This window comes from Panthera uncia, unplaced genomic scaffold (genome assembly GCF_023721935.1).
Source record: "Panthera uncia isolate 11264 unplaced genomic scaffold, Puncia_PCG_1.0 HiC_scaffold_242, whole genome shotgun sequence".
Classification (NCBI taxonomy): Eukaryota; Metazoa; Chordata; class Mammalia; order Carnivora; family Felidae; genus Panthera; species Panthera uncia.
In genome coordinates this window covers 40,302-65,730 of record NW_026059151.1, presented here as the reverse complement: position 1 = coordinate 65,730, position 25,429 = coordinate 40,302, and the positions used below count along the sequence as shown (strand labels likewise).

General features: G+C 59.9%; 1 protein-coding gene across 4 annotated transcripts in view; it reads left to right on the top strand.

The window, feature by feature from the left end:
* LOC125917789 (epoxide hydrolase 1-like) overlaps window positions 1–24,508 on the top strand; it is a 27,198-nt gene extending 2,690 nt beyond the window's left edge. For 2 of the 4 annotated variants that reach the window (XM_049623892.1, XM_049623890.1), the window contains exons 2-9: window positions 10,122–10,309; window positions 12,088–12,268; window positions 18,307–18,534; window positions 19,006–19,135; window positions 19,546–19,751; window positions 20,989–21,097; window positions 23,422–23,538; window positions 23,983–24,508. In XM_049623892.1, coding sequence (XP_049479849.1) covers window positions 10,127–10,309; window positions 12,088–12,268; window positions 18,307–18,534; window positions 19,006–19,135; window positions 19,546–19,751; window positions 20,989–21,097; window positions 23,422–23,538; window positions 23,983–24,184 — 1,356 coding nt within the window. In that variant the 5' untranslated portion in view covers window positions 10,122–10,126 and the 3' untranslated portion in view covers window positions 24,185–24,508. Of the gene's footprint in view, window positions 1–1,373; window positions 1,432–8,486; window positions 8,657–10,121; window positions 10,310–12,087; window positions 12,269–18,306; window positions 18,535–19,005; window positions 19,136–19,545; window positions 19,752–20,988; window positions 21,098–23,421; window positions 23,539–23,982 lie in introns of those variants that run through there. The other 2 variants (XM_049623893.1, XM_049623891.1) reach the window with 2 other exon arrangements.
* The last annotated feature ends 921 nt before the right edge of the window (window positions 24,509–25,429 follow it).

Genomic DNA, 25,429 nt, shown 5'->3' with positions numbered 1-25,429 from the left:
CCCCCCCCCCCCCCCCCCCCCCCCCCCCCCCCCGCCGTTGATCCGAGAGCCTAGCTTGCACAGGCTTGGTAATCGCTCACCCGACAGCTTTGACTTCCCTCCCGGGCTCCCGGCCCAGGCCCAGGCCCCACTTCTCCACCCTTGAGCGGATGACACAGAGCTGGGCGTAGGGGAGAAGCGAGGGCCGGGGGCGCCCGGCCGGCTCAGTCCGTAGAGCGTGTGAGTGTTGATCTCGGTCGGGGCTGTGAGTTCGAGCCCCAAGTTGGGTGTGGAGGTTACTTACAAATAAAATCTTAAAAATAAATGAACGAGGGAGATCTAAGCGTGAGCGGGTTGCCACCGCCGAGGGAGGAGCCCAGAACATACCCACCCGGGGCTGGGTGTGCAGAAAGAGCAGGTGCGTGTTGGTTCGGGGGGGCCCCCCTGGATCGCATGCCCAAAACCCACCTCTGCAAGGGCCCTAGAGCCCATCACTAGTGATTGGAGGGAACGCAGCGATGTGGACAGAGAACTGGTGTGGAGAGAAGAGCGGGGTCATGCACTGACCGGGCCGAGACGTCCCCTGCCCAGGCCTGGTCCGGGGACGCAGGAGGACGGGCCAATCTATTTGCAAGGCTCCTCGTGGCTCCAGTGGGTGGTGACTGTGTGGTTAAGTCCAAACTGATCATCAGGGAAGGAAATTTGTAGGCGGGGTGCGGTCGGTTCAGATGGGGCCAGGGTGGGCTTGAAGCCCGTGCCAGGCTTGAAGCTGAGGGCAGCTTCAAGGACAGTGAGGGCTCCGGCCCCAGGGTGCGGGGCAAACCCTGGGACAGAGGGCAGGGACTTCAGATCGACACAGAAGTGTCACTGCCCAGCCCGGCGGGCCTCCTGGGGACAGCGGGGGACTGCCGGTGGGTGTTCTTGGCCTGGGCCTGGCCCTTTAGGAGCAGACGCTCCCGGGTGCCATGGGGACAAGGTGGGGTGCAGCAGGGAGAAGGCCTCCCCCCGCACAGATCCCCCAGAGCACCCAGCCACCCGCTGCCCTGAGGAGGGAGAAGTGGTTGGTGCTCCAGGAAATCCTCCCTGGCGCCCGTGAGAGGACCTTGCAATCCCATCCCTGCTTACATAACGTAACACAGCTGAGCCAGCCAAGTTCAAACTGGTGTTTTTGCTTTTGCTGAGGTGTGTTTACCTTGCCAAGGGAGGTCCTAGTTCATCGTTTCTTGACTCCTGAAGGCCTGGCCGAGGCCCCTCCCCCCAGCGGGGCTCACAGACCTGAAGTGGCCCCCCCCATCGTCCGTGTCCAGCGGCTGGGGACACTGTCCCGCTGCAGCTAAGCCTCCCCCTCTGAGGCCTCGCTGGAGGTGCTTGCATTTCGGGAACAAAAGGGCTCTTCTGTCTGAGGAGCTCAGAGATGTTCCAGAAGATTCCATAGGAGGAACAGGAGGTCAGGTCAGGAACAGGGGTTTCTGCTGCCTTTGGGGAGGCCGGGTAAACTGCGTTCAGGGGTCTTCTTGGGGCTTCTGAGCCGGTGGGCTCAAGAGAACGGCTTTGCCCGAGCTTCGTTTTTGTGAGTCTCTTTAAAACAGAAGGAACCAGCCCTCACTTGTCGGGGTTAGTGGGTGTTCGAAGAGCCTTCCCTCCCAGGGCTTCTCCCCGCTTCCTCGCAGAAGGCCGTGGTGCCCAGACGGACCGTCCCCGCCAGGGGCCCACGGGCGGCCTTCAGCTGGCTGTGTCCTGCCCCCGGAGCCCAGGAGGGCGCAGGAAACCGGTGACCAGGAACAGGAGGCCCGGGTGGGCCTGTGCCTTCCCTGAGGGCCACCACCCCGGGCAGCGGGGACTTGGCTTTTCCCTAGGGGACGGGCGCCCTTGGCCTCACTGAGTGGTGATCCTCCCATGTGTTCCCCTTCTTATCGGGACTGGACAGACGGGGCCTTCTGGAAAGTAAGAGAAGTGCTTTGGTTCCGGGGCCAGGATCAGTCCGGTCAGTGACCAGCACAGCTCGGGGAAGTCTGAGTCTCTTACCAGGTTTTTGGGGGGTCGGGGGAGGGGGGCAAACAGATGTACTTTCCGGCTTTCCAGGTTTTTTTTTTGCCTGTGGGAGGACCTGCTTGCTAGGCCACATTGTCTCCGCAGGAGCTGACGGGCCCTGCCACCAGGTGCGGGAGGGTGACCTCGTCCCCCTCACCCGGCTCCGGTCCCCGCCCTCCCACAGAGGCAGGGCTGTTTTGTCCACCAGGACCTTCGATGGAGTTCCAGAAGTCGTTTTTGGCTTCTGCGACTTTTATTCCTTTTTGCTGCCCAGACTTTGCCGCAAGCAAACTAACCCCAGGCCCAGAACATTCCCAGACACCGGACCCCGGGCCCGAGGGGCCGCTCTACGGGAAGCACAGAGGCCCTTTCACTGCCGTCCAGACGGGAAGGTGGCTTAGGTTCCTCGGCCAGGGCCCAGCCAGCAGCGCTCTCTGGTTACACAGCCCTGAGGAGGCATCCTGGGCCTGGAGCACATTGGTCAAGGGCTGGCTGAGCTGGGGGGCGAGGGCGGCAGAGTGAGGTCAGCGCTGGGAAGGAGATCCGGGGTGCTCGGCCGGGCGCCACCTGGCCCGCTACCTTTATCCTCGGGAATCGGAGTCTTTTCTCTGCTCAGAGATGCCAAGTGCCGAAACCCCACAGAGCACAGCGCTCTTTCCTCGAGGCGGCGAGCCGTGGTCCGCTCGGGCTCCTTCTCTTGTCACTTAAAACCGATGGAAAACTGAGCCAGGAGACAGAACAGGGTCTCAAGTGACTCCCTGGGCGCGAGCCCCCAAGCCCCTCCTCGCATCATTCAGCTTCAGGCCTGTGTGGAAGGCTGCGTAGACGAGCCTGGGGAGGGCTCGACTCGGGCCGGCCGAGTCCCCCCAGAGGTGCCGGGGGCCTCTAGCCCAGCCGGGTGGCCTCCCTCCTCCCACCGAGGCCCCTGCAGCAGGTGCTGGGCGTCCCTCGCTTTCTGCCTTCCGCCACCCTGGGCTTTGGGGCTCATGTTCCCCGGGTCCCGCCTGCTCTTTCCTCTACAGAGACCACCAAGCTTCCTGTCGTGGTCCCAGCAGCACATGTCTTCAGGGAAGGTTCCCACGGCCTCCGCCCCCTCTCACCCACCTGTCGCGTTCTCGGGATTTAAGTGCAAAAGTGAATGCCCAGGGCGCCCGGGGGGCTCAGTCGGTTGGGCGTCCGACTTCGGCTCAGGTCATGATCTCATGGGTCGTGGGTTCGAGCCCCGCGTCAGGCTCCGTGCTGACAGCTGGGAGCCCGGAGCCTGCTTCGGATGCTGTGTCTCCTTCTCCCTCTGCCCCTCCCCTGCTGGCACTCTCTCTCTCAAAACTAAATATTAAAAAAAAAAAAAAAAAACCTTTTTTAGCGAGTGCCTGTGTGGGGGCACCACCCCTTGACCGAGGTAACTCCTTGAATCCCCAGCTCAGCAAGGCCTGGACAAGTGGGGCCACCAGCCTGAAGTCATGTGGCTGCCGAGTGCCAGGAGCACAATTGGAGGCCAGAGGTTGGTGCCTAAACACCGGCCGGCTGACCCCTGGCTCCCTGGACGCCCCTGTAACACCCGCAACACAAGTCCTGTCTGTCTGTCTGTCCACTCAGGCGCAATTGGAGAGTCGGGTTGGGGGGCGAGGGGTCTGCCGGAGCGTCCCCTCCAAGGCAGCTGTATGTCCCTTCACTGCGGCCCAGAGCAGGCCCCCCCCCCCCCCCGGGAGCCCCCACCCCCCTCACCCCCACCCCCACCCTGTTTTTACTTCTCTATTATTCTGCTTTGTGGTTGCCTGCAAACTGCATTTTCCCTTCCCTAGGGGCTTGGCTCTGGGCTGTTCTTTCTCCCAGGGCTTGGCTCCCGGCCTGGAGGAGGTAAACAAGGCCCTTGTCGTGGGCAGGGGTGCAGGGCCCATCCCGCCTCGCCCATCTTGAGTCCCCGTCCTCGTCTGGCCACTGGGGTTCCGGGGAAAAGGCTGTGGGGGCAGAGGGGGCGCGGTCCGGACGTCCTCTCCCCCTCCTCTCTCCCCTCTTCCCCCCATCCCTCCCCCTCCCCCCCTCCCCAGGCTTTCCCGCTCTGTCTGGGCCAGCTGCCACCAGACCCAACAGCGAGCAGGGATGGCGTCGGGGAGCCCCTGGGAGCCGTGCGTTGGCGGCAGGAGGGCGGGAGGCTCCCTGCTCCGCCGCCTTGGCAGGCCCGCCCTGGCTCCGAAGGGAAACCATCTGCTTTTCCCTTTCCGCTGGATGTTCCTTTGCCTTCCTCCAGAGAGGTGTGGGGAAGGCGGCGCGGGGCCCGGGGAGGCACACACACCCCTGCGCCCCACTTTCTGTCTGGCTCGCCTCCCCCGTTCTCGCCCTGCCCCGCAGTGTGCTGTCCAGACAGACCTCCCCCAGAAGGAGCCGAGGCCCTCGCTCCCATGTGAGTCTGAGTCACTGGCAGGAAACCCTCAGGAAGCAGGGCAGAGGGCAGAGGCCTCCTGTGCCCAGAGCTGGGCCCTCCCGGCCTCTTTTCTCGAAGAAGAGCCCCGGATGCCCGGCCCCCACCCCGGCCAGTACAGGTGCGCTCAGAGCTGGGCTTAGCTGGTCTGAGGGTTCTCGCACCTGCCTGGGCGTGAGGCCGGGGGAGGGGCGGGGGTCTTTGAGGACAGGCTGGCAGGACTCCCCACTAGTGTTCAGCAAGGTCCAGAGTCTGAGCCTCATCTTCTGGATCCCAAACCCTGGTATCTGCCGGCCACCGGGCACCCTGGCTCTCCAGTCTTCCTTCAGGGGGAATTTGCCAGAACACCACCTCCCACCTACTCAGCCTTCTCCCTGCATCCCACGGCCCGTGTCTCAGAATAGTCTAAGAAGTAGATGATATATATAACTCCTCAAGGAGAATTCAGCCATCTTTCTGGGCACGAGCTCTGGAAATTTTCAACATTGTCAGTGAAAAATTTTTTATTTTGATTTATTTTTTGACGTTTATTTATTTTGAGAGAGAGCGCGGGCAGGTGCGGATGTGTGGCCAGGGGAGAGGCAGAGAGAGAGGGAGACAGAGAATCCCAAGCAGCCCCCGCGCCGTCAGCACAGAAGGACGCGGGGATCGAACTCACGAACCGCAACATCGTGACCTGAGCTGAGATGAAGAGTTGAGACGCTCAAGCCACTGAGCCACCCAGGCGCCCCTCGAAGAATTTTTAAATTCATTCTTTCAGCAGAGATTTTCTGAGCATCCAATACGTGCCAGGTGCCGGGGACCAGCGGGGAGCCAGAGAAGACATGGCCTCTACCCTCGGGGAGCTTACTTCCGGGGTGCGGTGGGAGGGTGGGGGCGATATTGCCGCAGGACCTTGAACAGATGTGACCATGACTCGAGCTAGGGGTGGGAGGTGCACAGAGCTGAACTAGGTCACGGGAGGAGGGACGCTGCATTTGAAATCTGAAGGATGAGCAGGGGTTCAGGAGCTGAGGGGAGAGGGTGCTCCCCCACCGCAGGAGGGCGAGGAGGGGAGGGGTGGGCGGGTCAGAGAGCACAGGCCCTGAAGGGTTAACCAAGCATCTCGCTGTTTCAAGGACAGCAGGAAGCTGTCCCGGGGTTTACACCAGGGATGTGCAAGATCAGGTCTGTATCTGCAGAAAGTCACTCTGGCCACAGGGCACGCTGGGGGCGGGACAGGGAGGCAGAGCACGTGTGAGGGGACCGGACAGGGCCTTTGCTCTGCTCCAGGGGAGGCGGCCGTGCAGGTGGATTGAGATCGACTTTGGAACTTGCCGATTGATTGGCTCCACGGGGGTGGAACGAAGGAGGGGGTTTCAAAGACGTCGCCTGGGCTCTTGGCTTGCCATTCGGGGGGTGGGTAGTGCCCGCGACAGCGAGGGAACCCCGAAGGAGACAAACTCAGGGGCCCAAGGTCACGGTGCGATCGCAGATGCGCGAGGAGGGGATGTTGAGATGCTCACGAGCAGGGGAGGCGGCAGGGGGCTGCTGGGGTCTTGGTGGGAAACACGCACCTGTCTGTCTGTGCAGGGGTGACGGCGGGAGCCACGTTCGCGGAAAGGGTGGCCCCATTCGGACACAGGTTCTCTGGCGCCCCAGCCAGCTTCGTTGTTGACCCACTGGTTTCCGGAGGCCTGTGGGTTTCCAGATCGTCCTTTTTACCCCCCGACGGGTCGCTAGAAAGTCACCCAGCAGGATCCCAGCCACAGCGGCTCAATTGGTCTTGTGGGGAGTGGGGCCGCAGGAAGGCCGTCGCCCTTCTGGTCTTTCCCCTTTAAAAAATAAAATTAAAAAAAAAAACACCATAAAATAATCCCTCTGCCGAAGGGGCACAGGTTCGTTCTGTGACTCAGTCACAGCGCATTTCATCCCCAACCGGTGGCCAGTCTTACCCTTCTACCGAGAGAACAGGGAGACACCAGCTGCGGAGGCCACATGGTATGTAAACAGAGGTCAAGGTTCCGCAGAGAGAGGCCCCCTCCCTGCCCCCAGGGCTGGGGCGGGCGGGGGCAGGGGCCACTGGTGTTTTGCATTCTGACACCTGTCAGGAAGTGGATTCTCACTTAGAGAAGCAGCCTGGGGGGCTCAGTGGGTGGAGCCTGCAACTCTGGATCCCAGGGTTGTGAGGTCGAGCCCCACGTTGGTTACTTAAAAATAAAATCTGTAAGAACCAAAAGGACAATTTTGAAGGCTGAGCATTTGTTGTTGAGAGTTTGTCCACGGGGAACTGGATGTATTATTTCCCCGCCCTGACTTTTTTCAGTTAGTGAGGATGATGTTAAGGTTTGTATAATAGAAAACTCAAAGCAGCGGTGGCTCAAACAATGTAGAAATGTGTTTCCCTGTCACCCAAAGGAAGTTTAGGAGTAAGTCGTCCCGCAGTTAGCAGGAACCCATTTTCCATCATTGTCCTGGTGCTGACCTCTTTCCTCAAGAAAACCTCATGGCCCAAAATGGCTACCAGAGTCCAGGCATCACACCTATGCCCCAGGAAGCGTGAAGGGGGAAGGGCAAAAGGTACGTGCTTCCCAGCCGAGTCCAGGCTCTTTCCAGTCTTCCACACACGGGCAGGATCCATGCACCGTTGTGCACGTTGTGCACTGCACAATCTTAGAGGATGCCACGCACGTCATCCTCTAGATGTATGTAGATCTACGTACAAGTGCTTTCTGGCAGATGGCAATGAGGCATCCTATGACAAAAGCAGCAGATTAGGTTAATTTTCTGGCAGCGTTTTGAAGAATGGGGTCTTTTCCTAATTCACACGGAGGTACTGTCTGGGCCACGAGCGGGGAGGAGGGGGGCTCCGCCCCAAATACACTTACAGCTCTTTGTCAGCACCTAATCGCCCCTTCAAATCCTCAGCTCGATGCTAAGCTGCAGGGAGCACCAGGAAATGCAGTGTTTAGCTGAGCTTTGCCAACAACAACAACGATTCCCTCCATTCGATTCCATCCCGAGGAAGGAAGGGGCCAATTTAGCCGCCAGGCTCAGCCACCCCGTGTCTCAACCCGAGGGCGCGTTTGCGGAGCGGCCGGAGTTAGGGTGCCGAGTTTTGAGGAACTTGCCCAGGCCCCCTTTTTCTCACACAGCCATGCCGTGCTCCCCTCCCCAAGTGCCCGTCCTCGCCTCGCTCCGGAGTCTTGGCTTGTAATTTACAGGAGGGCCATCCGAATGGCAAACCCGATTTCTGAGTTAAAACTCCCGGCTTCATCATGCAAAAGGAACCGCGTACAAAGGAGGTGAGGTAGAGACCCATCTCGGCCGGCGCAGGTAGAAATGGAAAGAGTGCGCCCCGGAGGTCCCAAGTGTCCACACCTGCGTGGAACCCGGATATAGATCCCAGAGGCTCCTTGCTTACACGGCGCACTGTCTCTCGGCCTCGTAAATCCCTGTTTATCCTTAAAACCTCTGCTCCGCTCCCCGCTCATCCGTGCAGCCTTTGTGGCCGACTTAACCACTGCCGCGTTTGCACGCTTCTCCTCGTCTGTGTAGACGGCTGTCATCACTTGTTCATCTGTCTGCCTGTCCTACCAGAGCATGAGCTCCTGCGGCACAGGGCTGTGACCCACCTCCTGTGCCTGCAAAGGGCCGGGCTCACGGTCACAGCCACGCGGTGACCGCCGAACCCGCCCGTGGTCCCACGAGCCAGTTTGCGTTTCCCCTCCCGGGGCCCCGATCCGAATCTCTTACCTGAAAAGAACGAGTGACTTCTGGTGCCTTCCAGACCGCATTCAACTTACAAGAGTTGACTTCGGCTTTTAGGACCAAGCCTCAAATGAGGTGTACATACGGTTTTGAAGCTTGTATTTTTGCCCCGAGCCTAACAGAAACACCGCCTTCGGTGAAACTCCAAGGCCGACGTTCCGTTTACCGGCGACGGGAAGCACCTGCCTGGCTTGACCTCCTGCGTTTAGAGCCGTTACCTTGCGGGAGTCAGGCTCCGAATCCTCAGATCTCGCCGAGTAAAGAGTCAAAACCCGGGCGGGGGACCGCAGTCAAGGGCCGGCGTGCAGGCTCGGGAGGCCCGTGACCACGGCCACCCCAGGCTCCCCACGGGGTGTCCCCGCGGCGGTGACCCCGTGCACCCCTGAGTTGTGTCCCGCACCTGCCCGAGCCTGGCTCCTCGGGTGTCTCTGGCCCAGGCGACACACGGGCCTGTGCCCCCTGCACACTGTCATCGCGGTGAGTGCCGGGCCGGGCCCCACCACCAGAGGAAACTCCACGCTGCCGTCTCGTGGCCCTGACAGTGGCCTTCCTTTAGGAACGGTCTGCGGGACGTGCCGTTTTGTGTCTGGCCCGCTCGGTGCGGACCGTTGGGGGCCCCCCTGCGTGGACGGATGGCGTCGGGGACGTTTCTAGGTGTGGGGCTCCCCACCTACAGCTGCTCGGTGTAGCGCACCCTCGGGCACCTTCGGGCTGGGTCTGCGCCTCGGGGCGAATCGCGGAGTCCTCGCGTTTGTGAATGTCGAGTTCTAGTAGATTCCGCCAGTGCTCCAGAGAGGTGGTGGGAAAGTCTGCTGCTAGATGTTGACTTCTCCTAGCTTCTCTCTAGGAGTGACCGCCACTACGGTTCCGACGGTGCCCTCCACGTGCCCTCGCCTCCTTAAAGGGAAAGGTCTCACTTGAGTCTCCTGGTGGCAGGGCTGAGGCGTCCCCAGCCTCCCCGCCTCCCCGCGTCAAGCTGGGGTGATGGCCGCACTGTCTGTCGTACACAAAAAATCAGCAGATCGAACACTCTAAGTGGGCGAATTATATGGCCCGTGAATTATGCCTCGATAGAGCTGTTTAAAAAAAAAAAGCTGAGGGCTCCTGGGGGGCTCAGTGGGTTAAGGGTCCGCTCAGGGCATGATCTCAGGGGCGTGGAGCCTCCTTTAAAAAAATACAACTGGGGGACGCCTGGGTGGCTCAGTCGGTTAGGCGTCTGACTTCGGCTCAGGTCACGATCTCGCGGTCCGTGAGTTCGAGCCCCGAGTCAGGCTCTGGGCTGATGGCTCAGAGCCTGGAGCCTGCTTCCGATTCTGTGTCTCCCTCTCTCTCTGCCCCTCCCCCGTTCATGCTCTGTCTCTCTCTGTCTCAAAAATAAATAAAAACATTAAAAAAATAAATAAATAAAAATTTAAAAAAAAGAAAAATACAGCTGAGCCGCGTGGCCGTGTTCGGGCCCCCAACACTCCCCGGGCCCAAACCGGGTGCGCCCGGCCCCTGATGGGCACCCTGGGGACAGGCCCCTCCCAGAGACAGCCAGGGGCGGAGCCTCAGGAGCCCAGCATTCCTGGGGGTGGGGGCGTGCGCGCACACGCGCGCACACACACACACACACACACACACACACGAGGGTGGAGAGAAGCTTCCAGACGCGTGGAGCAGAAGGCCCCTTAGAAAAGCAAGAGGCCTCAGAAGTGCAGCCCCCGCATCCAGGGCCGCGAGAGGCCACCCTGTGTTGGTATTTTCCCAATTCGGTGGATGAATGCCACAGCTCTTGTCTTTTTCCTGCTGGTTTCTGTTTCTTCCACGTGCTCAGACTCTTCTTTCACAAGTTCCCGCAGTCGGGGGCTGGGTGGGAGGGAGGGTGGGGGTCGGGGTCTCGGCCGGGGGTGGGGGTGGGGGGGGGGGTCTCTGCACTGACGGGCCCTCCTCGCTCCTGCAGGAATCATGTGGCTGGAGATTCTCCTCGCCTCAGTGCTGGCCTTTGTCGTCTACTGGTTTGTTTCCCGGGACAAGGAGGAAACGCTGCCACTAGAAGATGGGTGGTGGGGCCCCGGGGCGAGGCCCACGGCCCCAGAGGACGAGAGCATCCGCCCTTTCAAGGTGGAGACGTCAGACGAGGAGATCAAGGTGAGGCCCCTTCCCCAGGCGGGGCTGAGCCGAGGGGAGGGCGGGGATGCCTGGCTGTGTTCCCCGGGGAGGCTGGGAGTGGGGTGCCCTCCGCTGTTCTCACACCGGCCAGGGGCACATCCTACAGAGACGTGCCCAGCCCGCCCCGTGCCCACCCCGTCCCCCTCTGCCCACCCGCCCCTCTGCTCCTCCCTCCCCTGCCCAGAGCCCGGCAGCACCAGGTGGGCAGGGGGTGCCAGCTGGCCCTGGGCGCGGGCATCACGGGTCACAGACAGCAGCTGCTCTCCCTCCTCCGCTCCCTCCTGCCACCCTGGGGGTGAGTTTAGCCGGAGAAAGCGAGCAGGTTGTCATCAGGGCCTGGGCGGGGGTCCTGAGTGAGACGCAGGGCCGTGGTGACATCAGATGCTGGGGTCCAGAGAGGCCGCCGCAGGGCCGGCATTGGTGACGCGCCTGCTCTGTGACAGCTGTTCGAGGCCCCATTCAGTCCCCGTAGGAGGCAGGACCGACGTTCCCTCTGCAGGTGCAGGAATTGAAGCTTTTTACCCAAGGTGACCGAGGGATGAGCAGGATTTGAACCCAGGTCCGCCAGCTCCAGAGCCCAGCCCCCACCCCGCACGCTGGAGTCAGCTGGGACGTGAGCAGGGGGGTGTGCTGCCGTGGGAGCTGGGCCAGGAGGGTGACCCGGACGTCCCCTCCCGTTCTGAGCTCGTCGGAGCACGTGTGCGTGCAGGCACGGGCTGGGTGCTCAGAGAAGAGAGGGGCCCTCTCTCCAATAGCTCCTAGTCCCGTGGCTGAGAAAGGAAGGTGCACAGAGAAAAGGTAGCTGAGAGATGAGCAGGGGGTACGTGCTTTCACAAGTGCCCAAGTCGTGAGATTTCCGAGGAGGAAAAGAGTACAGAGCAGAAACTGGGCTGCGCCCAAGAGAAACCAGGCTGAGGATAACGCCTTTCGTGGGTTCCTAGACTTGGAGTCTAAAACGTCCGGAATCTGGGAGCCCGGGGTGCTATGGAGGACACCGAGGGGGCCCGGGCTGGTCCCCTGGCCTCGCCTGCTAGGCTCACACCTTCCTTCTCTCCCAGTCTGTCATTTTATCCCAGCCGAGTTACGGCGTATCGTTCAGTGCTGTGTACCCGCGTCCGCAAACCACAGCCCTGGGACAGATCTGTCTGCCCCCCCGGGTTATACAGCCCCTGTGTTAAGAATAGCCTTTACATCTTTAAAATGGCTGAGGACATAACAAGAATAATGTCTCGTGACCCGTGAGAACCACCTGGCCTTCAGACATCAGTGTCTGCGAATAAAGTTTTACGGGAACACAGCCGTGTGCATTGGTCCGCGCGGTGTCTGTGGCTGCGTCCACGCTGCGAGGACAGAGTGGGCCAGCTGCAGCTGGAAAGGGCCTAGAACGTTCATAGTGCCTGGCCTCTTACAAAAAAGTGTGGCGGTCCCCACCAGAGGTCAGCCTAGGTCCGTTAAAGATGCATGTAGCGGTGATGCACTTAAAAACAAAGAGGAGATATACGGGTGACGTCGAGGGTGAAGGACACAGCTTCGGGAACAGCTGCGGTCATGGGAAACGAGGTGCCTTCTGGGGAAAGCGGACGACCCCGAGGGCACCTGTGGCGGACCCGGGGGACCTCACCCTCCCCGAGGGACTTGGCTTCGCCTCCCCTGTCACAGTATCTGGCCGCTGCGGGTCTGCTCGCCTTCTGGAAACAAACCTTCTGTGCTCTGCCCCACCCACCCCTCTCTCCCTGGGGTCCTGCATTTCGCTCCAGGACTTACACCGCAGGATCGACGGGACCCGTTTAACCCCACCTTTGGAGGACAGCCGCTTCCATTATGGCTTCAACTCCAACTATCTGAAGAAGATCCTCTCCTACTGGCGGAATGAATTTGACTGGGGGAAGCAGGTGGAGATGCTCAACAGGTACCCTCACTTCAAGACCAGGATCGAAGGTATGTTCCCCAGACGCCAGCGGGAGAGGGGTGTGTGTCTCAGGAGCGGCCTTGTAGCTGCCGGAGGGGCCCCGGACCCAACTTAGGATCCAATTACTGGTCCTTGGGGTGTATTTACGGGCTGACTTCACTGGGGCAAAAAGGATGCAGAGTCCCCACAAATCCAGTGGGCTTTAGAGCGAGGCAGGAAGACACGTCAGTAATTTGAAAGCCAGAGATACGCAGAATCTGGTCCGCCGCTCCGTGAGGGTTTGGAGTCCGTGACGCCGTGACTGCTCAAGGGCGCTCGGCCCGGCGGTCAAGGTCCTGAGAACGATTGCCCTCCCTGTCTGCGGCTCGAGACCTGGCGTCCTGCCGCTGTGGGACGCCGCTGTCCCTCGGCATCACCTGGGAGGTCCCTTCCCGCCCAAAACTGTCTTGGCAAGGTGACCTCAAGATCATTTGGGGTGAGGGAATAGTTTCCTGGGCGGAAAAGCATTTTCCCCCAGTTCTGCTGAGAAGTAACTGATGCCCGTCACCGGGTAAGTGTGAGGTGTGGGGCATGATGGTTTGATTGACATCTGCTGTGAAGTGATCGCCTGGGTGAGGGGAGAGGGGGTGTGGGGGGGGTTCAGCTCACATCCAGCTTCTCCTGCAGAGACGATACAGGGAGAGAACAAACTCCTCTCCCCGTGTTGAGCTCTCAGGACTTACCCTGAACCTCCCTACGTACCCACAGCAGCGCCAGCTCCCGTCACCAGGCTGGACGGATGCCCCCAGGGCTCACCTCGACCTGGGGTGTGCACCTTCTGACCCCTCCCTCCGGCTCCCCCGCCCCCAACCCTCCTCTCGTCTCTTTTTTCTACGATTTCGGCTTTCGTTTCGTTTTAGATCCCACATATAAATGAGATCACGCGGTATTTGTCTTTTTTCTGTCTCTGGCGTGTTTCACTTAGCGCAGTGCCTTCAAGGTCCACCCATGTTGTCATAAATGGTAAGGCTTCCCTGGGGCGCCTGGGTGGCTCAGTCGGTTGGGCGTCCGACTTCAGCTCAGGTCACGATCTCACAGTCCGTGGGTTTGAGCCCCGCGTCGGGCTCTGTGCTGACAGCTCGGAGCCTGGAGCCTGTTTCAGATTCTGTGTCTCCCTCTTTCTCTGACCCTCCCCTGTTCATGCTCGTTCTCTGCCTCAAAAATAAATAAATGTTAAAAAAAATTTTTTTTAAATAAAAATAAAAATAAATAAATGGTAAGGCTTCCTCATTTTTTTTTTAACTTTATTTATTTTATTTGCTTGAGAGGGAGAGAGAAAATCCCAAGCAGGCTCCATGCTGTCAGCACAGAGCCTGACTCAGGGCTCGAACTCATGAAACTCAAGGTCAGGACCTGAACCTGAAATCAAGAGTCAGACACTAACTCGCTGAGCCACCCAGGCGCCCCCAAGGCTTCTTCGTTTTTAAAGGCTGAATAGTATTCCATTTATATTTATAGAGAGAGACCACAACTTCGTTATCTATTCATCTACTGATGGATACTTAGGTGGCTTCCTTGTCTCGACTACTGTAAATAACGCTGCAGTGAACGAGGGTGCATTATCATCATCATCATCATCATTTTTAGAGAGAGAGGGAACCTGCGAGTGAGGGAGAGGGGCAAAGGAGGAGAGAGAGAATCTCATGCAGACGCCATGCTCAGTGCAGAGCCCAACCCGGGGCTTGATCCCACGACCCTGGGATCGTGACCTGAGCCAAAATCGAGAGTCGAAATCTCAACTGACTGAGCGCCACCCAGGTGCCCCCGTTATCTTTTTATATATATTCCCAGAAACGGAATTAGTGGACCATATTTCACTTTTCAGTTTTTGAGGGATCTCCATACTGTTTTCTAGAATGGCTGCACCAGTTTGCATTCCCACCAGCCAGCAGTGCACGAGGGTTCCCCTTTCTCCACATCCTCACCAACACTTGGTATCTCTTTTTGTCTTTAAAAAAAAAAGCTTATTTATTTATTTTGAGAGAGAGCAGGGGTGCCCCTTTTTTGATCATGGCCATTCGACAGGTGTGAAGTGGTATCTCAATGTGGTTTTAATTTGCATTTCCCTGATGATGAGTGATGGTGAGCATCTTTCCATGTGTCTGTTGGTTGTTGTCTGTCTTCTTTGGAGAAATGTCTATTCAGGTCCTTTGCCCATTGTTTTAATTGAGTTATTTGTTTTTCTACTATTGAGTCGTTAGGAGTTCTTTATGTATATTGGATACTAATCCCTTATCAAATGCGTGGTCTGCAGTTAGTTTCTCCCGTTCCCCAGATGGCCTTTTCGCTTTGTTGATGGTTTTCTTTGCTGTGCAGAAGCCTTTTAGTTGGATGTAGCCTCCAAGAAACTATCATCAAGACCCACGTCAGAGAGCTCTGTGTCTGTTTCCTTCTGGAAGTTTCATGGTTTCAGGTCTTACATTTAAGTCTTTGATCCATTTTCAAGTTCATCTTTGTGAGTGGTGTGAGGTAGGGGTCCAGTCTCATTATTTTCCATCTGACCATCCAATTATCTCAGCGCCATTTACTGAAGAGACCGTCTCCTCTCCATCGAGTGTTCTTGGCTCCCTTGTCAAAGCTTAGTTGACTGCATATGCCCAGGTTTATTGTGATTCTGTTCCGTTCATCTGTTGGAAACACTTATTTTAACCCCAGAACGATTGATTGATTAATTGATTGATTGATTTAGAATGCTTATTTACTTATGTTGAGAGAAGGAGAGAGCAAGCAGGGGAGGGACAGAGAGAGAGGAAGAGAGAGAATCCCAAGCAGGCTCCACACTCAGTGGGAAGCCTGACATGGAGCTCTAACCCATGAACCGTGAGATCACGACCTGAGCCAAAATCAAGAGTCAGACACTCAGTTGACTGAGCCCCCCAGGCGCTCCTTGGAACAATTTCAAATTTACAGAAAAATAGTGAGGACGGTACGGGAAGTTCCCCTGTACCCACTCCCAGTTTCCCCTTACTGTTAACCTTAGTCTGGTACATTTGTTACAAGGAATGAACCAGTACTGATATGTTAATACCTCCACTAAAGTCCATACTTTATTCAGATTCCCTTAGTGTTAAAAACATCTTTACTTTTTAAAAAAATTTTTATGTTAATTTATTTTTGGTGGGGAGGGGCAGAGAGAGAGGGAGACACAGAATCCGAAGCAGGCTCCAGGCTCCGGGCTGTCCGCACAGAGCCCGGCGCGGGGCTCGAACTCATGGACTGCGAGATCATAACCTGAGCCGAAGTCAGATGCTCAACCGACTGAGCCACCCAGGTGCCTCAAAACCATCTTTATTTTTAAAATTCTATGGTTGTGGGGCACCTGGGTGGCTCAGTCGGTTGGGCGTCCAGCTTCGGCTCAGGTCATGATCTCACGGTCTGTGAGTTCGAGCCCCGCGTCGGGCTCTGTGCTGATATCTCAGAGCCTGGAGCCTGCTTCGGATACTGCGTCTCCCTCTCTCTCTGCCCCTCCCCGCTCATGCTCTGTCCCTCTGTCTCTCAAAAATAAATAAACATTAAAAAATAATAATAATAGGGGCGCCTGGGTGGCTCAGTCGGTTAAGCGTCCGACTTCAGCTCAGGTCACGATCTCGCGGTCTGTGAGTTCGAGCCCCGCATCGGGCTCTGGGCTGATGGCTCGGAGCCTGGAGCCTGCTTCCGGTTCTGTGTCTCCCTCTCTCCCTGCCCCTCCCCCGCTCATGCTCTGTCTCTCTCTGTCTTAAAAATAAATAAACGTTAAAAAAATTTTTTTTTAAATAATAATAATAATAAAATAAAGACTGAACAACACAGTGTCCACAGACAATGGGATATGGCTCAGATTTCCTCAGTCTTCACCTAATGTTGTATTTCTTTCCCGGGACCCCATCCCGGACACCCCATTACGCTTTGTTTCCATGTCTCCCTAGGCTCCTCTGGACTGTGACAGTGCAGACTTTTTACAAAAGGCTCACAGATCCTAACTTGCCTTGAGCAAAAATAGAACCCTACGTACATTCTATTTTGGAACGTGGTTTTCCACTTGACAACACATCCCGGGGTCCTTCCGCGTTGCTGAATGCACTCCTATTCGGGGGCGCCTGGGTGGCTCAGTCGGTTAAGCGGCCCACTTCGGCTCAGGTCACGATCTCACGGTCCGTGGGTTCGAGCCCCGCATCGGGCTCTGTGCTGACAGCTCAGAGCCTGGAGCCTGTTTCAGATTCTGTGTCTCCCTCTCTCTGACCCTCCCCCGTTCATGCTCTGTCTCTCTCTGTCTCAAAAATAAATAAACGTTTAAAAAAAATATTTTTTTTTTAAATAAAAAAAAATGAATGCACTCCTATTCATAGGAGACCTTACCTCCTTTGGAACATACTGCCCGGCATGCGGTTATTTCGAATTCAGATTGTCACCTTTTCATCTGAGTGTAAAGTTAGGGAACACCCACTCATTCGCGCCCGTGCTGGCGTGCACACGGCGGTCCTTGGAAGCTGTCCCCCGGGAGGGGACTGGTGGCTGGGGGAAGGGCCGAGGCCAAGGCTGACTGTTCACTGTTCCCTTGTATCCTTTTTGAATTTTAAATATTTGAATTTTATTTTCTTGCTTTTTATGTTTATTTTAGTTTTGAGAGAGACAGAGCACGAGCAGGGGAGGGACAAAGAGAGAGGGAGACCCAGAATCCAAAGCAGGTCCGATCTGTCAGCACAGAGCCAGACGTGGGGCTCGAGCCCACAGACGGCAAGATCATGACCTGAGCCGAAGTCGGACGCTTAACTGACTGAGCCGCCCCAGCGCCCCTAAATGTTTGAATTTTAAAAGCGAAGGGGTGCCTGGGCGGCTCAGTGGGTTGAGTGTTCAACTCTAGGTCACGATCTCACGGTTTGTGGGTTCGAGCCCCGAGTCGGGCTCTGTGCTGACGACGCAGAGCCTGCTTGGGATTCTCTCTCTCCCTCTCCCTGTCTCTCCCCTGCTCACACGTGCTATCTCTCAAAAATAAATAAATGAACTTTAAAAAAAAAAAAAAATGAAGACAGATGTTAAAAATCAAAAAGGAAGCCTTCCTTGTTTCCCGGCAGGTCTGTGGAGCCCCAGGCACCCCAGACCCAGGCTGCGGGCTCAGAACCCGGGAGCAGAGCTGGGCCCGGGCCTGGCGGGTGGCGAGGGGCCTGGAGGGGGGTGTCCTGGCCCAGCACCCGCCGGGACAGAGGCTGGAGGCGAAGGGACAAGGGCCCTGAACCTCGGCCTCCCTGTGATCAGCAATGCCGTTGTCTCTGGAGGCCCTGCCTCACCCCCCGAGGGAGGCCCAGGTCTCCTTGCAGAACAGGGAAGCCGGCACAGAGGCTGGAGCCCGGGGGTAGGGGCAGAGAGGACCCCAGAAAGTTCGGGGCGTGAGGGTCGAGGACGGCAGGCAATGGAGAGGAGGGAGGCCCTCTGGGACCACCCGGGCCGGGGAGCCAGGGGAAGACTCTCAAAGGCTCGCTGGGCCTGGGCCAGGCCACCAGCGCGGGGACAAGGCCCGCGGCACCTGGGTGCAGCCACAGCAGGCCGCTGTCCGGACGACTCAGTGTTTCGTGCTGTGACGTCCTGGGGAACCCCGAGGTGGTCCCGGGGTCAGGCGGTTTCCGGGAAGGGAACAGCCCTTTAATAGCTCTCACCTCTGGGTTTTTAAACATCCAGGCACCCCTTAACTTTTTTTTTTAAGTTCATTTATTCATTTTGAGAAAGAAAGAGTGTGAGCAGGAGAGGGGCAGAGAGAGGGAGACACATAGAGATGACTTACAAAAATAAAATCTTGGGGCGCCTGGGTGGCTCAGTCGGTTGAGCGTCCGACTTCAGCTCAGGTCATGATCTCGCAGTCCGTGAGTTCGAGCCCTGCGTCGGGCTCTGTGCTGACGGCTCAGAGCCTGGAACCGGGTTCGGATTCTGTGTCTCCCTCCCTCCCTGCCCCTCCCCGGCTCGCACGCTGTCTCTGCCTCTCAAAAATAAATAAACATTAAAAAAATAAAGACAATATTTCCGATGCCTGCCGGCCTGACTGTGCTCGTCTCCCCAGGGCTGGACATCCACTTCGTCCATGTGAAGCCGCCCCAGCTGCCACCCGGCCGCACCCCCAAGCCCCTGCTGATGGTACACGGCTGGCCCGGCTCCTTCTACGAGTTTTATAAGATCATCCCCCTCCTGACTGACCCCGCGAACCACGGCCTGAGCGAGGAGCACGTGTTCGAAGTCATCTGCCCTTCCATTCCTGGCTACGCCTTCTCGGAGGCAGCCTCCAAAAAGGGTATGGGGGCTGCGGGGGGCGGTGTGGACCAGGCCTGCCCGCCAGGCGGGGAGCCAGCACACCCTCTCGGGCTCTGAGGCGGGCGAGGAGCGGTGGTGACCGACGCTGGCCCCGGGGCCCCGACTCCCGTGCCCTCGGGAGCTCCCCGCATCTGGGCCCCGGGCTGTCCCGGGCCAGCGAGGCTGACCGAGCCCCACAGGAGCACACTGGTGGCTGGCCTGAGCCCGTCGCGCCCTCGCTGCTTGGCTGTCCCCTCGCTGTCCCTCCCTGCCACGCGGACGCCAGGCTCGCTCCCTGCGGGGCACTGGCCGCGGCCTCGCCACCACCGTTGGGCCCCGGGACGCCTCCTCCCCTCCTGTGAGCTGCTGTCACCCTAGCGGGGGGCGAGAGGGGTGTGAGGAATTTCACAGGAGCCCAAGAGGACCCCACGAGTGACTTCCTGTGACTCTGTTCTCCTTCCCTCCCAACCAGGCTTGAATTCAGCGGCCACCGCCAGGATCTTTTACAAACTGATGCTGCGGCTGGGCTTCCGGGAGTTCTACATTCAGGGCGGGGACTGGGGGGCCCTGATCTGCACCCACATGGCCCAGATGGTGCCCAGGTGAGTGTGCGTGTGCACAGCCCCCGCGAGGTCACTGTGTGCGCGGGGGCGGCGGGATCTGCCTGCGGGGGGCCACCGGGCGGGGTGTCTGTGGGCCCAGGGGGAGAGGACGGAGGGGCCCCTGTCACCCAGCCGCGCCCAGAGCTCTTTGGTGTGGATCCTCTCCGTTCGGTATCACACGGGGTTGGTGACGCTGGGCCAGGTGCCCAGACAGAGAGGGACAGATAGAGGAGGGGAACGTCAGAGTGGACCCTTCTGGTGGCCTGAGCCCTGGGAGAAGCCAGAACTTTCTGGAAACTCTGTATTTCCCCCTCCCCAACGCCTCCCTCCTCCTGCCGGCCTCCCCCCACCCTTGCCCTGGCCCTGGCCCTGACGCCAGCCTCACCGGGGCCCGCTCTCTGCCCTCACAGCCATGTGAAAGGCCTGCACTTGAACATGGCTTTCATTTTAAATGGCCGCATCCTGACCCTCTTCCTGGTTCGGCATTGCCCGAGGCTCTTCGGTTTCACCCAGAGGGATATGGAGCTGATGTTGCCCTTCAAGGAGAAGATTTTCTACAGACCGCTGCGGGAGAGCGGCTACATGCACATCCAGAGCACCAAGCCCGACACCGTGGGTGAGCCGGCGCTCGGGACACGGCGGCCAGGGCGGGGGTCACGCCCCTTCCATCCAGCCGGGCGCTGTGGGGGCGGGGGGGGGGGAGCTCACCCGCCCCAGAAGCCGCGCTCCAGGGATGCACACCTCCTGGGAGGGACCTGAGCTCTTTCTCAGGCTGCGTGTCTCCGCTGAGGTCATTTGAGGTCAATTGTCCCAGACGACAGCTTGAGCTGAATGCCGTGTGCACTGGCTTTGACCCCTGACCCCTGGACTCTACGAGCCTGAACGGAGCAGGAAGCCTGGGGGCCCGGCAGCCCCAGGACCGTGGGGGGTGGAGGGGGTCGTGTCCATTTGTAACAGATCCCCTATTTTGGACGTTTAGGCTGCTTCTTACTTTTCACTGATCAGAGCGTATAAACCAAAAGCCCCACCTTTTCTTTTTAAATGTTTATTTATCGTGAGAGAGAGTGAGCAGGGGAAGGGCAGAGAGAGGGGGAGACAGATTCCTAAGCAGGCTCTGCACCATCAGCACACAGCCTGATGTGGGGCTTGAACCCGCAAACCACGAGATCATGACCTGAGAAGTCAAGTCGGACGCTTTAACCGACTGAGCCACCCAGGCGCCCCAACCCCACCTTTTTTTTTTTTTTTAGTTTATTCATTTATTTTAATGTTTATTTTTGAGAGGGGAGGGGCAGAGAGCGAAAGAGGGAGAGAGAGCGAATCCCAAGCCGGCTCTGCGGTGTTCGCACAGAGCCTGAGGCGGGGCTCAAACTCACCCTGAGATCATGACCCGGGCTAAGATCAAGAGTCTGACGCTTGACCAGCTGAGCCACCCAGGCGCCCCCGGGTCTATTTATGTATGCAGGTAATCTCTACACCCAAAAGGGGCTCCAGCTCGCGACCCCGAAATCCAGAGTCGCACCCTCCACCAAATGAGCCGACCGGGTGCCTCTGAGACCCCACCTTTTAAAAAACAGCATTCATACAGATCTCGCTTGTGGACCTCCCCGAACACAGGACGCTGCCCGCGTAGTGGGTGGGCTCCCAAGAAGCCGTGAGGGTGTCCCCCCTTTTACTCAGATCGGGATTCCAAGGCCAAGGGTTAAGTAGACGGGGTGCAGAGCACCCCAAGAGTTGGGGCAGAGCCGTGCTCCGACCTGGGCACTGCCCGGTGGGGCCCGCAGCACCCCGTGTCCTGACGGCCAGCTCGCGGGTCCCGGGCCTGTGTCACTCCCCGCCTCTCCCCTCGCCAGGCTGCGCTCTGAACGACTCTCCCGCGGGCCTGGCTGCCTACATCCTGGAGAAGTTTTCGACCTGGACCGATTCCGAGTTCCAGCAGCTGGAGGACGGGGGCCTGGAGAGGTGAGCCCCCCACCCCCGCCCCGCCAGCCGTGGGCCCGCGTCCCGGCAGCCAGCGTCCCTCCGGCCGACGGCCAGCACCTTCCACTCACTGCCGGATGCTCCTCAGACCCTCACCTCGGTGAACGCGGCGCCAGGTCCTCCGGATGAGGAAGCGGACAGAGGTCCGGCGACTGGCTCCGGGCCTCGCCGCGGAGGGGTCAAGACCAGGGTCTAGCCCTTGAGAACGTCTATGCTCCATTTGCTAAATAGCACCCCCGCCCCCTGGGATCAGGGGGTCCAGAGGGCAGCGATCACCCGGGGTCCCCCCGCTCTGAACCCAGGAGAGCCCGGCATCGTGGCCACCTGACCGTGTGCCCCGGGGAAGGCAACCCTGGACGCTGCCTCAGAAAGACTGGGGAAGCTCCAGAGGCTGCAGCCTCTGCTACCCGGCCAGCCCTGACCCGGCTTCTGCAGCATCCATCCCTGTCTTCGTTACTTCGGGGGCACGCAGAGCGCCGGACTCCGTGCCGGTGTGGGAGCAGAGGGAGAGGGGGCTGGCTCCCTCCTCGGGCGCGGGGACCGTGTCTAGGCCATGCCGGGCACACAATCGACAAATCTGTAGTGGATTTGTCACTACAAATCTGATTTGTCAGACACAAATCTGACGCTCTGAGAGACCGTCCAGAGAAAGGAGGCTTTGCCTTGTCTGAGGGGCGGGGCGGAAATGACTGGGAGAATCTACTGGATTTGGGCTTTGAGGGATGAGTAGGAGTTTGCCGGCGGACAGGGTGGAAGAAGAGAATTTAGGCGAAGAGAAAACACCAGGTGCTCCTGGAAAGGCTGGCTCGGCAGAGGCCTGGAGGCGGAGAGCTGGGCAGGCGCAGTGACGCTGCGGGGCCTCCCCCCGCGAGGGGGGCAGGCAGGGCGTCGTGGGGTCGGTGTGAGGGAGGTGGCAGGGGGGGCGGAGGAGGGGTGCCTCGAAGTACGCATGTGCGCGTGCACTTGCGTCCGTGAGCGTGTGTCCGAGAGGGGCTGGGCACAGAGCACACTTCTGTCCCGGACGTGCTGGGTGCCAGGTGCCCACTGGGGAACGGGACTGACATCTGAGCCTGGGGAGGGGTCCAATGGGAGGAAATGACCCTCTCTGTGCTCGGGGAAATTAGCAGTTGGCATCAGTGCAGGTGGGGCAGCATCGGGGGGTGCTGGGGGGACCCCTGGCTTACTGGCTGCTTACTGGGAGGGGGACGGAGGGAGGTCTGGGAAGACAGAACGTAGTGAGAAGAGCGAGTGTGGATGGAGAGTTGCAGCGTCGGGGGGGGGGGGGGGGGCCGGGGAATGGGGGAGGGGTGGGGTGGGGGAGGGGAGGGGAGGCAGAAGGCAGGCCTGGGTGGCATCGGACGGCAGACCGTGGGCAGGGGAGGGAGACTTGGGAGGCGGACGGAGGGATCGGGCCCCCCGACAAGGAAGCTTAGATCTCCTAAGCCCCCAGGACTGGAATGGAGCAGGGAAGGCCCGAGGGGAGCTCTGTGCAGACTTGGGTTCCCTCACGGAGGCTGGCGGGGTGGGGGCTGTGGGTGGCACGTGGCCATCGGGACGCACCGAGGGTTGGGACCCGTCCCCAGAGCTGGAGTCCCCTGGGGTCTGCGGACCAGCAGGTGGGTCTGGGTGGCCGAGGGCACTGGCAGGGTGTTGTGGGAACGAGAGGGGACAGGGTGGGAAGCTGGCGGGTCTGTGCGCAGTGGATGTGGGGTTTCTAGGGTCAAGAGGACCAAATGGCTCTTTCCTCCCCAAGGGTGGAGCCCCGCAGTCTGGGTGGGGTCCCCCTGCTCAGCAGTCCCAGCCTGAGTGTGTGTGTGTTGGGGGGTGGGGTCTGCACAGGGCCCCATGACTCCTAGGGTGACTCACTTGGCGGGAAGCTTGTGGGTAATGCCAGGCGCGTCCAGGGGCTCCAAACGCTGCCTGGAAACCCCGTCCTGCCCAGGCCCCGGCAGGGGCGAGCCCACCTGGGGATGGTCCTCGAGGGCCAGAGGTGGGCAGCCACCTCCGGGGACCCGGTGGTGACCAGCCCAAAGCCCCTGGGTTCGGTTGTCCTCACCTGCTGTTTCCTGCCCAGGTGGGACCGCTCTGGGGGTGGTCGGGGGTGCGGGCGGCCGTGAGGGCCAGCATAGCCTGCCTCATGCACGGTCCGCATGCCGCGTCACCTGCCATCACGGTGGCTGGTGACCCTGGGCGGAGCCTGCCTGTGCCCCGGTCACAGTGATGTCTGAGGGGGGAAAGCAGGCGGGCCCGGAGGCTGCCCTCTGGTGCACCCGGGGCTCAGCGGCCGTCTGGTTCTGCTTCTGCAGAAAGTTCTCCCTGGACGACCTGCTGACCAACGTCATGCTCTACTGGACAACTGGCGCCATCACCTCCTCCCAGCGCTTCTACAAGGAGAACAGGGGGCAGCTCTTCAAGCAGGATCGGTAAGCCTGGCCCAGCCCAGAGGCCTCCAGGGCAGGGAGCCGCAAGACAAGCCGGCCTTGAACCCGAGGGCAGACGCCCAGCGTGAGAACGAATTTGTGGGCAGGCCGGAGGTGCTGGGAGAAATCTTGTGCATCTAGAGTTAGCTCAGGAAGGGAACGCGGGGCCGGCCCGCTGTGCCACCCCTGCTTCCGGGGCCCCTTGGACCTTCACACGGAGACCCTCAGGTGGCAGCGGAGGGACAGGGGACACCCGTCCCACCTGGCCCTGTTCCCCAGCCTGGCCAGCCCTTCCAGAAAGGCCCTGGGTGGGTTGGAGTTGAGGGCGCGGTCACAACCCTGGCTCTGACCTCCTGTCCCCTCCGCCCCGTCCCTGAGCCCCCGCTGTGGGGACAGAAGGGGACCAGGATGCGACGTCGCCTCTCAGGGGATCTCTGTCCCTTCCAGGGTCAAGGTGTCGGTGCCCACCGGCCTGGCCGCCTTCCCGTGTGAGCTGATGCACGTACCGGAGAGGTGGGTGAAGGGCAAGTACCCGAGGCTCGTGTCCTACTCCTACATGCCCCGCGGGGGCCACTTTGCCGCCCTCGAGGAGCCGGAGCTGCTGGCCCAGGACATCCGCAAGTTCGTGGGGCTGGTTGAGCTGCCCTGATGCCACGGGGCTGGCCCCCAGGGCCGAGTCTCCCTCCCCGTCAGCCACCCCCCCCCAGTGCCGCCCCCCCCCCCCCCCCCCCCCCCCCCCCCCCCGCCCCGGCTTCTCTTGGCGAAGGTGTATCCCCACCCCCGCCCCCTCCCCTGCCCGTCCTGGGCCCCAAGCGCGCTGCACGCACCCTCCCACACGCAGGTGGATGCCGATAAATGATTTTAGTCCTCAGAGCGGCTGGAACCAGGTGACCTCTGCTTGTCCCGGCCCCACATGGGGTCCCCTCCCAGGAGAGCTGGCAGGCATACGGTCTGGGCTGGGGAAGGAGGCCCCACTCGACCCCCCCCCACCGGGTGTCCTGGGCACCTAGAACACCCAGCAGGACCTGAGGCTGGGCGGTGCAGGGGTGGGATCTCAGGAGGCCTGGGCCACGCCCTGCCCCTGAAGGATGGAGCCCCACCCCTACCCCCTTCCCTGAAGGATGGAGCCCACCCCCCCCAGCCCCACCCCACCCCTGCCGGATGGAGCCCCAGCCCCAGCCTCACCCCTGCAGGATGGAGCCACCCCCCGCCCCCACCCACCTACCCCGTGCACAAGGGCCCCCCTGGGCCTCTGGCGCCCCCTGATAGCAGTGGGAGGCTGCTTCTCTGGCAGGTGCCCAGAACGGAGTCCCTGTCCCATGGGGAGAAAAATTTAGGCAAGGGGCCACCTGTCCTCACAGTTTAAGGGTGGTGCCTGGCCCAGCTAGGGGCAGACACCCTCTCCTCCTCCCCCCTGCCCCGCTCAGGTTTCCCCCTGGCTCCAGGGCACTGGGAGCACTAGCCCCAGCCTGGGAGGGAGCAGGTAGATGGGGCCCTGACCTCACCAGTCTGGCCGAATGAGCGCTTTATTCGTGGTCCTCCTGCCCTTGCCTGCTGCAGGGTGACCTGACCCAGCCACTGTCACTGGCAGTGTGATACAGAAACAAGGAGCCTGGTCCCTTCCTGCTCCCGCGGCGCAGCCCCGATGGGTGGGAGACGGCTGGATGCGGTGATGGGGGGGTCTGGGGGGGCCGGAAGAAACCCCGCCCAGCATCGCGGCCCCGCCTGGAGCTGCGCGCAGGCTCTTTGGTTATCGCTGGGTGTGTGCCCAGAGGTGGTGGGCAGTCCGTCCTCACAGAAGAGCAGTCCTTCGCTGTGTCCTCCCGGGTACCTGGGACAGCCGCAGGGGCTGCTGGGGCACCGTTCCCACATGTGGTCCTGCGGAATCACCAGG